The 14,472-nt window shown below is 39.4% G+C and overlaps 2 protein-coding genes across 5 annotated transcripts in view; one reads left to right on the top strand and one right to left on the bottom strand.

The window, feature by feature from the left end:
- Nucleotides 1-1,770, bottom strand: part of LOC107704053 (RNA-binding protein 25-like) — a 26,541-nt gene extending 24,771 nt beyond the window's left edge. For 3 of the 4 annotated variants that reach the window (XM_016506893.1, XM_016506892.1, XM_016506894.1), the window contains exon 1: nt 1,367-1,469. The gene's annotated coding sequence lies outside the window, so the exon portion shown is untranslated. Of the gene's footprint in view, nt 1-1,366; nt 1,470-1,754 lie in introns of those variants that run through there. The other variant, XM_016506891.1, reaches the window with a different exon arrangement.
- A 915-nt stretch (nt 1,771-2,685) lies between these two features.
- LOC107704054 (heat shock protein HSP 90-beta-like) lies at nt 2,686-11,091 on the top strand. The gene is made up of 12 exons (XM_016506895.1): nt 2,686-2,941; nt 3,754-3,897; nt 4,004-4,210; nt 4,294-4,453; nt 5,799-5,932; nt 6,026-6,343; nt 6,430-6,595; nt 7,286-7,476; nt 8,523-8,670; nt 9,501-9,769; nt 10,181-10,514; nt 10,594-11,091. The coding sequence occupies exons 1-12, from the start codon at nt 2,714-2,716 to the stop codon at nt 10,707-10,709; spliced, it is 2,415 nt and encodes an 804-aa protein (XP_016362381.1). The 5' UTR covers nt 2,686-2,713; the 3' UTR covers nt 10,710-11,091.
- Nucleotides 11,092-14,472: the final 3,381 nt, after the last annotated feature.

Genomic DNA, 14,472 nt, shown 5'->3' with positions numbered 1-14,472 from the left:
CGGTTTCGGCTTCGGCCAAGAATTTTCATTTCGGTGCATCCCTATTTATATTGTATTTATTTACAGAGGTATATTATGTCACACTTCACTAGTAAGTTTCGTCTGTGTGTGAAGACAGTAGCGCAAATCCATGAATGAATGTTCCAAAGTGAAATAAACTTCAATGGAATAAAAATGAATGGAATTTTACAGTTCAGTGCACTGATGTCAGGCTCATTCTGGATAATAACGTTTGTTAAATTGTTAAATGCCCTGCCTCCATCATTACATATCTTTGTCACGTCATTGTAAGTGTTTGATCACCACATTTGAGTGATCATTGCAAAAAATTTGTTTATGTATATATATTCTGTTTATGTTCATACTGTATTCTATATATATAGTACCAGTCAAATGTTTGGACACATGAATGGGAAAGTGTCCAAACTTTTGACTGGTACTGTACAAATATATATTATAATATATGCACAAAGAATATCAGGCGATATATCGATATCGGCCTTTTTTTACTCCCCAATATCGGTATCGGCCCGAAAAAACCAATATCGGTCGGGCTCTAGTATCTATAGTACTATTACTTGAGTCTACATCTAAAGCTGTTAAATTTTATGTTGAATGCATTTAATTTATAGCCCATAATCACCAAAAATCAATCAACACCAAATCAGAAAATCTTGCCAGACCAATCAGCTGATTTCAGGATGCTGTGAAATCAACGGACAGCTCTGAATCAGCCTGAATTCGACCTGAAACCAGCTGAAAGTTCTAAAATCAACATGAAATCAGTTTAAAGGTTTGAAATAAAGCTTCATCTGTTCTAAAAGACATGAAATTCCCTATATTTTAATAAACCGTCCTCTTAAAAAAAGCAACGTTAGACTGAAAGATAAAACTGAAAGTACTGAAATCAGCTTGAAATGTTGTAAAGATTGAAAATCAACCTGAACTGAGCTTAAAGCACTGAAATCAATCAGAGGTTAACTGAACGCACTGAAATCAGATGAAAGGTCTTAAAACTATTTAAAGGCCGATTTCACGTTGGTGTAACGTCTCACGTGACTACCCATTGACGTTAGCTAACCAAATAAACAGGTGTATGATAGCTAAAATTGTTTATAGCGCTGAAATTGTGTTGCTTGTGTGAAATGTAGTAATTTTAAACCCCTAAATTAGACCGGTTTGTCAGAAAATACCAGCGGGAATCATTTCAGTCAGACCGGGCTACTGCTAGCCGCGAGCTAACGGTCACAAAAAGCCTTTATTCTGACCTCTCTCAACTGATTAACTCGTTTTATCGAAGTCCTGTACGAAACAATGAAAATATGAACTCAAAACGATAACCAATACTTTAATAAATCATACTCACTCAAACCAAATCGATATCAACTCGCTTCTCGCACGGAAAGTTCACCGGATCCGTAGTAAAAGCAACGAGCAATCGAACCTGCAGTTTCCGGTGAAATGGAATTCTGGGAAAATAACGGGCAAGTTAAAAGACCTCTGATCTAAAAGCTAAATAAAATAAACAAATTAAATGCAAATATACAATAAGTTTGGTCTTAAGAATTTCTTGGTGTGGGATACGATATCATGATCTTGTTTGTTGATTTTCAGCATATTTAATTTCACCGCTATTTTTAACAAATAGAATTACATTCAGCATCTACTTCATAAAAATCTGCAAAACATTCGCATCGCAGTTAAAAATAGTTTTTCTAATATTGTTTTACTGTTCTTTGCGTAATATTGCTAACCATATTCTCTGTTGATCCTAAATAAAACGTGAACTCAGAATGTCCCACAGCAGAATTATTCATTAACTTCCAAGCTTTTATATTTGTATTAAATTAATTGCGCATTAAATATGAACAACACCAAGAAAATATTCAAATTAAATTTATCTCTGGTTAAATCTAACAAACCGGTCTATACATTTCCAGGGCGAATTTACCCCGAAAATCGAAATAAATTAAACGTATTTTTATGGACATTAAGAAATAACTTCTTGTTGAAATTTAACCAGACGTTTCTTCAAATTCGCCCTTTTAGGCCGCAAACTGCATTTGAGTGACAGGTGACGTAAGCGAAGGCGGGATTTTCATGGAAAGTGCTGGAAAGAGACAAAGCACCGCTAGTTCCAAAGCCTGATGTTCTTCCGATGCAAAACATAGTGCAGTCGATTATACTTTGTTATGTGCGTTTCTTTCACTGCGTTCTCTGACCGTTTGACAATTTCATGGTTTAATGACAAAAAAAATATTTTAACAAGGTGAAGATTGTATAAAGAGTCCCCTCTCAGCGAAGCGCACATTTTGCGCGCATCTTTCCAAACGTTACCTTATGTAACTAATTAAATATCACATTTATTACATTTATTAAATATCACAGATATTATTATAGTTACCAAGAGTCAAATAATCATGCTTATGGTTTATTTACAATAATGTGCAAAGAAATCGTAGGGTTTTACTAAGAAACTGATTTTTTTTTTTAATAAAAATAAACTCATTCGGTTCCTTTCTTACAGGACAATTTAATACGAATCTCAAATAACAGACTCCAGTCGTATTTTAAGTTCTAAAATTAGTTTTTATTGTTTATTGTATTTTATTAAGCGATTCTTAAGAAACGTATTGCTATATTATTTCAGTTATGTAGATGTTATTTATATCTGATGCAGCTAGTAAAATACTGCATCTGTAGCTGGGAATAAATGCGATTTACACAAATAAAAGAGTGTAGTTTGTCTTTGTTGACGATATGTAAGCGCCTCAGAGTGAGTCAGCGCGGAGGGATACAGCCGCACATTCAAAGGCGGAGTATAAAGAAAAGAGCCGCGCACGCGGGGTTCTCTTCTCTCTGCTTCCGTGAGTATCAGTGTAGGGGAGATCAGCTGTTTCTGTGGCGATTAAACCATCAAAAAACAACGAAACTAACCAAGGTAAGCCATTGGTCTCCATCTAAAACGATTCTATATCATTCCAGGAAAGACTGTAGACTAAAAGAACGGCGTTTAATCTCTGAATTCATTATGTATTTCATTCGCTCTTTGACCGGTATTGTAATGAAGCGGCTGCCGGTTAAGAGTCACTTGTCTCCGATCTACAGACGCGGTTATCCTTCATAAGACTTCTTTTTATTTTGAAATAATCGTACGTTAATGTAGGATGTAATGTTTATTTGTTTTTATGGCTATTTAATGAGTTGATGAGCAGGTGCAGTGGTTCACAATGCTGTATAACTGATGCTTGTATAGTTACTGGTTAAGCATCTTTTTCTAAATTGCTTGTTATAATTCATATATATGTGTGTAATACATATAAGAGTCGGAGGTGACCGGAATAGGTGGTTGGTGTATTAAAAGTCATCATATCTTTTTAATTAACGTTATTGTATTAGTGTTTAAAGTTATTGAATAAGCGTCATGAGAATGGTATTTATTGTGTTGAATAATAAAAAAAAGCAATACACATCTAAATCAATTTAATTTCAAGGATTGCAGCAGTAAAACACGTGTTGAGCGCATTGTCCTTCTGCGCCATGTTCTTCCGCATCCGGGCCTCTTATGCACCGGTTTGTCTTGTATAACTGTACTACAAGTGATAAATGCTTTCATTTTCATTTAACCCTTTGTTTGTTCAATTTAGACATTTATAAACAAAAATCAGTAATGTACACTTGTTAAAGTATATTGTAGACATGTTAAACCATGTACACGGATGTAATAATGTTGATCTGAATTGATTTTCTCAGATGCCTGAAGAAATGCGCCAAGAGGAGGAGGCCGAGACCTTTGCCTTCCAGGCAGAGATCGCCCAGCTGATGTCTCTCATTATCAACACCTTCTACTCCAACAAAGAGATCTTCCTCAGGGAGCTCATCTCCAACGCCTCTGATGTAAGACCAATGATAGACTGTTTTTTAATAAAGTGTCATATATGGCTAGCTCTAGCAATAGGACTATATAGTTCCTGCGATCAGCCTGGTTTTCCCCACTCGACAGGCTCTTGACAAAATCAGATATGAGAGCTTGACGGATCCCACCAAACTGGACAGCGGCAAGGACCTGAAGATCGAAATTATCCCCAACGTTCATGAACGCACTCTTACCCTCATTGACACCGGTATTGGAATGACCAAAGCCGATCTCATCAACAACTTGGGTACCATCGCCAAGTCCGGGACAAAGGCCTTCATGGAGGCTCTGCAGGTGATGTGTCTGCTAGTTTTGGCATGCTTATCAACATTTCTCCATTGAATTTAGTCTCTAACGATTCCTGTTTGTCTCTCCAGGCTGGCGCAGATATCTCCATGATCGGGCAGTTTGGTGTGGGCTTCTACTCCGCCTACCTGGTGGCTGAAAAGGTCACGGTCATCACTAAAAACAACGATGACGAGCAGTACGCTTGGGAGTCATCCGCTGGCGGCTCTTTCACAGTCAAGGTGGACCATGGTACGTTACAAACTCATTTTTGATGTAGGGGTGTGCGATATATATCTGCGGTGTTTTTTTATTTTTTATTTATAGTTTTAATGATGTGTGATTTTGACATTGAGTATATTGCAAAAACCATTCAAAACACCCCTATAGAGCGCACGCCAGCTTACCCGCACGCTCTGAACTGAACTGCTTCCGCATCAATGACACGAAAGCTCACTTGCTCTGCTCTTTCCTCAAACACTTTGAATAGAAAGGTGACGTTATTTTGGTCTAGAATCGAAGTACTACATGTCTGCCATCTAGTGGTAGGGAATACAAATGAGATATTACACCATATTAGGAACTACAGTCTATTTGATTAAGTATGACGTATTGTCGCAATTTTGCGACTTTGGCGCTTAGAGGGTTAAAATGCATTTAGAATTATCACAAGTTCAAAACATGGTGGCAGAAAATGTATATATTTATACCACTTCATATAGTTAATCAGTTTCACATGAAGAGTGCCGTTTTCTTCAGATATTACCATATTTACAAATGATATTGTGTGTTTTTGTTTTTTACAACCATTCAATAAATAAGTTAATTAAGAGACTTGCGTTTTAAACGCCATATTTACTGTTTTTGCTCTATTTTGACAACGTAAATAATTCCAAACACAGCCACAGCGCTGTTTTGCATCTCTGAGCAACATGACGGTTTTTCGTTCCTGAATGAATCAACTGTTTAAATGATTCGGTTCATTCGCAATAACTCAATTATTAACCGTGACTTGCTGCCACCTACTGGCGATTTTAATTTCACATTCAAAGTAACTTTTATTATTTAAATAATTTCAAATATCAGTATTCAACGTTTTGTTTAATATCAAAACATTATTTATGCATTTGTAATTGCAGGTTAAATGCATTCATGTCTTGCATTAAGCAGTGTGTAAATGCATCTAAATGCCACTTCAGATGCAGCTTCTGTGTTGATTTTCATTTGCTTGGTAACAGCCCAAATGTCTTCTTCTAATTCACTGAATAAATGTAAGAATTTGGCTCAAAAGATAATGGACACTTTTAGAAAAATGGCTTTATAAAGGTAAAAATGCCCATAAAATATGAAATTATTAGAAAAGATTCATTTCTATCAGTGTGAACTGACCACCACACAATATGAAGAATATCAAAAACTTTATAAACCGGCTGTCCATGGCAGTCCTTAAGATATCAACGTAATAAAACACTCAGCAAAATATTGTCTAATTATCGATAAAATCCCATCTTTTTGTCAATATCGCACACCCCTACTTCGATGACATAAGTGCAATATTAAGGGTGATTGTAATGTTCACACACCTGCCAATCTCCAGGTGAGACCATTGGCCGTGGAACCAGAGTCATTCTTCACCTGAAAGAAGATCAGACAGAGTACATCGAGGAGAAGAGAGTGAAGGAAGTGGTCAAGAAACACTCCCAGTTCATCGGATACCCAATCACTCTCTTCGTAAGCTGGATTCGGTTTAACTAGTGGAGTTTAATTATTCTGATAAAATTGCTCTGGTAGTTGAGTGATGGCAAAATACCAATTTCCATGCAGGTGGAGAAGGAACGCGACAAGGAGATCAGTGACGACGAGGCAGAGGAGGAGAAGCCTGAGAAAGAGGAGGAGGAGAAGGAGGAGGAGGAAGGCGAAGACAAACCCAAGATTGAGGACGTCGGCTCAGATGATGAAGAGGACTCCAAAGACAAGGACAAGAAGAAAACCAAGAAGATCAAGGAGAAGTACATCGACCAGGAGGAGCTGAACAAAACCAAACCCATCTGGACCCGCAACCCTGACGACATCTCCAACGAAGAGTACGGAGAGTTTTACAAGAGCCTGACCAACGATTGGGAAGATCACCTGGCTGTCAAGGTAACACAATGGATTCTGCAGAACAAGATTCACACTTAAATGTTTGAGAGTTGATGAAATACTCACTTTTATGCATGGTCCTGCAGCATTTCTCTGTGGAGGGTCAGCTGGAGTTCCGCGCTCTCCTCTTCATCCCTCGCCGTGCCCCCTTTGACCTCTTTGAGAACAAGAAAAAGAAGAATAACATCAAGCTGTACGTCAGAAGGGTCTTCATCATGGACAGCTGTGAGGAGCTCATCCCAGAGTATCTGAGTAAGTAGCTTTGCATTTAAAGAGTTCACCCAAAAATGAAAATTGCCATTTGCTCGCCCTTGTGTCGTTCCAAACCCATAAGATTTTGCGGTTCGTATTTGAAACCAATTATGTGTAATTTAATGAAACCTGAGGTTTTGCCATTAAATGTCCAGATGACAAATTCAAAAGTCTAAATTAAATCTGTTCCTTATATAAAGCGATTATATTTTTACATAAGGCTTATAAATTCATATGAATGGTTTTATGGTGCCTTTTTGGTTACCTGGACTTTCAATGGACCGAAACCTCTCTGGTTTCAAAATGTCTTAATTTGGGTTTCAAAGATAAGCCAAAGTCTTATGAATTTGGAAAGACCATAAGGATGAATAAATGGCATAATTGGAATGAATTTTTTTTTTTTTTTGATATCCCTTGAATTCAACATGAAATTGCCCATTTGCTTTTTGATTACGCTGCTGACGTAATCAAGTCTGAGAAAAGTTGTCAAGTAGTTGCCTTTCCATGGTCGAATCCTGATTGACTTTACAAAGTCCTGCTCCACATTATTTCCTGATGATGATAGTTTTTACATGACTACAAAAGTTGAATGCATTGCAAATGAAGTTTTGCTGCTAAACATCTTGGGTCTTGATGATTGAAGGTTTCAAATGGTGCAGTCTCGCTAACAGCCAATCATTGTCCCTCCAGACTTCATCCGTGGTGTTGTGGACTCTGAAGATCTGCCCCTCAACATCTCCAGAGAGATGCTGCAACAGAGCAAGATTCTCAAGGTCATCCGCAAGAACATGGTCAAGAAGTGCCTGGAGCTGTTTGCTGAGCTGGCCGAGGACAAGGAGAACTACAAGAAGTTCTACGACGGCTTCTCCAAGAATCTGAAAGTAAGAATCCTAGACTTTGATCCCATTACTTGTAGGGTTGGGTACCGAAACCTGGTGCCAATATGGCACCGGTACCTATGTAACCGGTATGTACTAGAACCAAATCCGAACGCAGATTTCGGTGCCACTTAAATGCCTGAGCTATCGATTGAAATATTTGTCCTGGTTCTCCGAAATGGACGTAAGAAGCATGGCCATTTTTAGCGGGGCTATAGCGATTAGCTGTATAAACTGTACACAAATTCGTGATCGCCTCAGAGTCAGTCCCCTTTAAGTTTCACATGAAAACGGCGGCAGACTTGGTCTCTTCCCCGTCTTTCAGCGCGCTCTTCAATCTGCAGACCGCGGTGGCGCAGCGTGAGCAGACTCAAACAGAAACAGAGGACACAAGGTGTGTGTTTATCGATAGATTGAGATCTGTATCTCTGCAGTTCTTTGTCATAAATAGTTTACAAAAGGTCACGAGGGAGCAATCAATTTCCCATCTACATTACTGTAAAGTTTTCGCTGCGTTCACCCCTCATCACACCACAGCTGTTTCCTCCAGCGAAAATCCAGCCCTTAACACATGAACGCATACTTTATTAAACGATCATGTTGCTATTTTCATTTGAAAATGTAATATTTAATATAAAACATATTACAGTGCATGTGGCATACCATACAGTCATTCACAGAACTGATTAAAGACAGAGACAGGAGCACTCAGTCAATTCACTCATTTTAACTAAATATCAGAGTGATTGACAGAGATACAGTAGAAACATTATGTGTGGTTTTGTAATAAATGATGACCCAGATCGTGAAATACATTTATTAGCCTTAGAGTAAGGAAAGCACAACTCGGGAAATGAGAGCATCTGAGGAGCGTGAATGCTATGTATATATTCATTTTAGATATTTTTGTTCTTTAATGTTATCCTTTTTTTTTTGTTTGTTTTTTTTTTAAGTATCAATTTGGCACCGGTATCGTAAAAAAACCCAATCCTAATTACTTGCGATAATGTAATTAAAAGTGGTATTAACATGTTTGTTGTGAATTCCAGCTGGGCATCCACGAGGACTCTCAGAACCGCAAGAAGCTGTCAGAACTGTTGCGTTATCAGAGCTCTCAATCCGGCGACGAGATGACGTCCCTCACAGAATACGTCAGCCGTATGAAGGAAAACCAGAAGTCCATCTACTACATCACTGGTAAGACTTCATCAGCATCAACCTGCTTTTTAAAGTAGGGCTGCACGATTAATGGAAGAAAAATCAAAACCATAATTTGGCTTAGTGTGACATTGACATGCATTTGGGAACGCAACACGTCAACCATCTCCCCATTTTTGTAAAGAGAAGTGATTAATAAAACTTTAAGGGCTCCCTGGGGTTTTCTGTCTTAAGCCCAAAACGCGCTGCACGATTTTAGCAATCCTATAAGATCACTGCATGTCACACTGTGACATGGATCTAACAAACTTGGCTACAACATGTGTAGACTGTACGATACGACGCACGTTCCTATAAAAGAATAAAACGCCATCAGCATGTGCTAGTGATAAACAAAAATAAGATGATAAATCGCACTTTAGCAGTTGTATTTTTTTATGTGTGCTGAAAAAAAGTGGAAGCGGTGAAAGAGGAAGGGATAAGAGCTTGAGGTAAGCCATTTTATGTTTTAGCGACATGATTTTATGTGGCATTTTTATTGGTTGGTCCGTAAACGTGGATCATCGCAGTAAACGCACTGTGCGATGATCACGCTGTATCGTAGGCTATCTTTGGTCGTCTTTGAACCTCTCTCACTGTACGTCACTGGATCACTGATTAGGTGCCACGATCACAGAAATCACCACGATTGTTTCACGATGCCAATCTTTCGTCTGGGACAGCCAAAAATCGTGTAGTGTGTTTAGGGCTTTAAAGTTTGATGGGTTAACATTTGTAAATAAAGAACATAAGACAGCCATAAATATTAGTGTTTTACAGTTAAAGAATCCAATATACTTATTCTTATCGATGTTGTTGATCTTCCCCAGGTGAGAGCAAAGACCAGGTCGCCCACTCTGTTTTCGTGGAGCGCGTGTGCAAGAGAGGTTTCGAGGTGCTGTACATGACCGAGCCCATCGACGAGTACTGCGTCCAGCAGCTGAAGGACTTCGACGGCAAGTCTCTGGTGTCCGTCACCAAGGAGGGACTGGAGCTGCCCGAGGATGAAGACGAGAAGAAAAAGATGGAGGAAGACAAGGCCAAGTTTGAGAACCTCTGCAAGCTCATGAAGGAGATTCTGGACAAGAAAGTAGAGAAGGTGTGTTTGCGTAATGCAGCTGTTCATAAAAACCGAACTTGTGCCAGTACGTGAAAACCTGGTTTATTTTGGTCTTAATCCACCCTTATTAGGCATTAATTCTTCCAAATTGTGTTATAAACAGGATTCCTAGTCAGAGTTGCACAGATGGTGAGTTTATGTAATGGACATTTGCACTGCTTCGTGAGTTTGCATTTCGCTTGCAGACTCAAATGTGTGAAAACATGTTAATTCCAGCGTGTACCTTGAGTCCTAGTAGCCGTTTTTCCTTCAAATGACATGGATTTGTGTTGAGAGTGACTAACAAGTATTCTGTTTGATCTAACAGTGATGAGCAACTGTGAGTGATCCACCAGAACTTGCCTTACCAGTTTAATTCCCATTCCTCAAGCCGATCTGATTCTTTTCCAGGTCACCATATCAAACAGGCTGGTTTCTTCTCCCTGCTGTATCGTGACCAGCACCTACGGCTGGACGGCCAACATGGAGAGGATCATGAAGGCCCAGGCCTTGAGGGACAACTCCACCATGGGCTACATGATGGCCAAGAAACACCTGGAGATCAATCCTGATCATCCCATCATGGAGACCCTGAGGCAGAAGGCCGATGCAGATAAAAACGACAAAGCTGTGAAGGATCTGGTCATCCTCCTGTTTGAGACCGCCCTGCTTTCCTCTGGTTTCTCATTGGACGATCCTCAGACGCACTCAAACCGCATCTACAGAATGATCAAGCTGGGATTGGGTAAGTTTAACTTCCTTTTTTTCCATGTTTTAGTCCTGATATAGTTGGGTCAGTAACTAATTCTCATTTTTGCCTGCAGGTATTGATGAAGATGAAGACGTACCTGTGGAAGAGCCAAGCTCTGCTCCCGCTCCTGAAGATATTCCACCTCTGGAAGGAGACGATGACGCTTCTCGCATGGAGGAAGTCGATTAAACCCGTTTGTCTAAAATTCCCCGATCACTTTTCTGTAATCATTCCTTAACATCCTGTCGTTCTCTTTGACCTGTAGAAGGTTGACCTGATCTCAGTGATGATTCCTGAAGGAATCATAATGTAACTAAAGCATACTGTCAACTTTTGCTCTGTTTTGAGCCATAATGTACCTTTTTGTTTTTTTTATGTAATGTGCTGTTCATGGATTGACAGTATTGTCTGAGCACAATAAGCACTGTGTTTCACTGATACTGAGTCTGCTGGCTGTGCTGGATTGAATCGAGCATGATTTCTTTCTGCATGGAAGGGGAAAGACCTTTGCCTCACTGCAGGCATGTGTTGTCTTGTTTTTCAGAAATTAAAACACGTGGTGAAACCTGAATTTGTGTTGTCTTTGCTTTCTCACTTGCTTGGACTCAATTATTCTAATGTGTTTAGTTGAAAATTTATAAGTCTCTTAAATTAGGTTTAAAAAATATTCTATTTGGAGAAATTTAGTCAAGTTAGATGCAACATTGAATTTAAATGAAAACAAGGCAGCAAGGCACTTATTAGTCTTTAGAACTGTATGTAAGATCCGTTAGATCTTTCATTTAGATCACTTTCAAAACTTTTATGGAGTTTTGTCTATTGAACGTTTTTTTTTTCTGGAAGATGTTTTGGTATGTGGTTTTATCATTGGCTAAAATGAACTGAGAAATAGATTTTTATAGCATTAGTTAAAAATACAGTGCGTTGATTAACGATAACATAAAATTTTACCTAATGTGTTAGTTTTGCTTCCTTTTTCCAGATAACTTAGTTCACTATTCCTGGAATATCTAAAGATGTTTTCAGATTCAAATGCATGCAAACCATTTAGCCAATTTGCCTAATACATCCCACTCAAATCATCTGGCAATCTGGCTCAATATTCTCTTGTAATAAAAATAGTTAGAAATACCTACTGTTGTATACTACAATATTAGGGCCCGAGCACCCTCCTCCTCCAAAGTGAATCGCATTTTTGAGGGCCTAAACATTAGTGATGGCGAAGTGAAGCGTTCTGAACCAGTGACGCTTTCATCACAATTGTATCGGAACAAGGTTCATTACTGAAAGCTTTTTAAAACGGTTTATGCTGTGGCCATCTAGTGGTCATAAACATAAATAACCCCTTCAAAAGTTTTATCCATTACAGCCAGTGGTTTCACATCTGGTTCTACAACTGATTTTTTGCTTTATTAATTTTATATAAATGTTTATTGTCAAAGTCATTCATTTGTCGGTGTACTGGCACTAAAATAAGTAAAATAAAACAAATTCATAAATTAAATCTATGATCTGTTTCTTTTAACTCTGCTTCAGTCCTTAGACTGATATTTTATGGCCAAAGTGCATTTTTGAGCTCACTATATAAATGACGATAAAAAAAAAACAATGCTAACACATAATGTAATATAATGTAAAGGAAACGGCGCTGAGGTTCGCTTCGTTTGAACCATAGACTGTATAAAAACATGGAGGTAGTGTTTGTGACGTCACCCGTAGGTTTCCGAAGAGCGTTTTTGAAGCGCAAAGTAGGTGGAGCGGGCCGTCGCCATCTTGGCAGCGCGTCACCGCGCGTCACTCCCGGATAATCGAAGATGGGCAAAGAGGCGGGAGCTGGTTGCTGAAACCACGCCCACCTAGCTCGACGGTGGTGACAGCAGCGGCAATCCACCTGTCACTCAAGTGGCCACGCCCTTAATTATGCAGAACTTTAAGGCTTAATATAATTTAAACGGATGAGTTATGGAGGTTGCCGCTTGGTTTGAACCAGATACTGAAGCAGTCACGTGGTTTTCAGGCGAATGAAGCTTTGGACGTTATAGATCACGTGCTTTTCTCAAAACGAATCAAGCTCCGATACAGTGCTTCAATGTGAAATGTTTTTTTGATACAAGCTTCGAAGTTTCGATGTTGAACTTAAAGGGGTCACATGATGCGATTTCAAGTTTGTCTCATCTGACCACAGCACTTTCTCCCAAGCCTTCTCTGAATCATTTAGATGTTCTTTGGCAAACTTTAAACTGGCCTGTACATGTGCCTTCTTGAGCAGGGGGACCTTGCGGGCGCTGCAGGATTTCAGTCCATTGCGACGTGTGTTACCAATGTTTTGTTTGGTGACTGTGGTTCCAACTGACTTGAGATCATTAACGAGCTCCTCCCGTGTAGTTCGGGGCTGATCCCTCATCTTTCTCATGATCATCCTTACCCCATGAGGCAAGATCTTGCACGGAGCTCCAGACCGAGGCCGATTGATGTCGCATTTGTAACAGTTGTCTCCTTCTCACCAAGCTTCTTGCTGATGGTCTTGTAGCCCATTCAGGCCTTGTGCAGATCTACAATCTTGTCTCTGACATCCTTTGACAGCTCTTTAGTCTAGCCCATGGTGGTGGGAGAGGTTGGAATGGAAGATACAGATTATGTGGACAGGTGTCTTATACACCTAACGAGATGACATTAGGAGTAACTTCTTAAAGTGGCAGGACTAATCTGTGTTCCACATGGGCACATAACCAATCTGTGGGAGCCAGCATTCTTGCTGGTTGGTAGGGGATCAAATACCTATTTTACTCAGCAAAGCAATTTCTAACCTTTATATAATGTGTTTTTTTCTGGATTTTTTTATATTCTGTCTCTATCTGTTAAAATAAACCTACCATAAAAATTACAGACCCTTCTTTGTAAGTGGGCAAACTTACAAAATCAGCAGGGAATCAAATAAATCATTTCCCCACTGTACAAAAAAAGTCTCTCGGTACAAAATCCAAAGCCCAACAGGAAGTCCTGAATTTCCTGTAAGATTTTTGTGCAGTTTTTGCCATTTCCAGGCCTCGTACTTTAACGAACTCCTCCTACAGTTTTAATTGAATCATCTTTAAATTTGGTGAGGGTTATCTTAAGGCCTTTGTGACATTAAATTGCGAAGATCTTGAGTTTTCGTCAAGGGGCGTGTCCCTGGCGGCCTGACAAAGTTTGATGTTTCGCCATGAAACAGGAAGTTGCTGTAACTCAGGCAAGCAATGTCCGATCTGCCCCAAACTTCACACGTTTGATAGGAATTCTGTCCTGAACACATACCCATGCCCATATTCAGTTATAGCCATAGCGCCACCTGCTGGACACAGGAAGTGACTTGTTTCACACTAACTTAAACATGCAATGTCTGATCTGCCCTAAACATCACATGTTTGATAAGAGTCCTGGCCTTAACACATCTTAAGGCCAATATTCAGTTATAATCATAGCACCACCTGCTGGCAACAAGAAATGTCTTGGTTTACACTAACTTATGCAATGTCCGATCTGCCCCAAACATCACGTTTGGTAAGAAGACTGGCCTGAAGACATCTACACGTCAATGTTCAGTTATAATCATAGCGCCACCTGTTGGCAACAGGACATGCCATGCTTTACACTAACTCAAACATACCATGTTCAATCTGCACCAGACTTCACATGTTTGATAAAAGTCCTGGCCTGAAGACATCTACATGCCAACATTCAGTTATAACCATAGTGCCACCAGCTGGCAGCAGGAAGTTTGGCATATATAAATGACTTTGACATATTCCTCCTATATTTACTACTTTAAATGCATATTGCCCACCATTTGCTGTTTTAAAGTCACGGGGTGGCGGTGAGCCCGGGTGCGAGGGTCCTTTCATCGCTTCTTGCAGCTTTAATTATTTTGTGTTATATTGCACTTTAATTAGGATTTAATTAACCATTTTAAGAC

Source organism: Sinocyclocheilus anshuiensis, unplaced genomic scaffold (assembly GCF_001515605.1).
Source record: "Sinocyclocheilus anshuiensis isolate Anshui unplaced genomic scaffold, SAMN03320099.WGS_v1.1 scaffold534, whole genome shotgun sequence".
NCBI lineage: Eukaryota > Metazoa > Chordata > Actinopteri > Cypriniformes > Cyprinidae > Sinocyclocheilus > Sinocyclocheilus anshuiensis.
The sequence above is the reverse complement of the archived record's forward strand: the minus strand, read 5'-3'. Positions and strand labels throughout refer to the sequence as shown.

Excerpts from the sequence above, each read along its gene's own strand:
- LOC107704054 (XM_016506895.1), top strand. The coding sequence starts at position 2,714 with ATGCGATTTACACAAATAAAAGAGTGTAGTTTGTCTTTGTTGACGATA. Across the intron at positions 6,344-6,429 it reads AAGATCACCTGGCTGTCAAG|CATTTCTCTGTGGAGGGTCA; the intron begins GTAACACAATGG and ends ATGGTCCTGCAG. Across the intron at positions 8,671-9,500 it reads GTCCATCTACTACATCACTG|GTGAGAGCAAAGACCAGGTC; the intron begins GTAAGACTTCAT and ends GATCTTCCCCAG.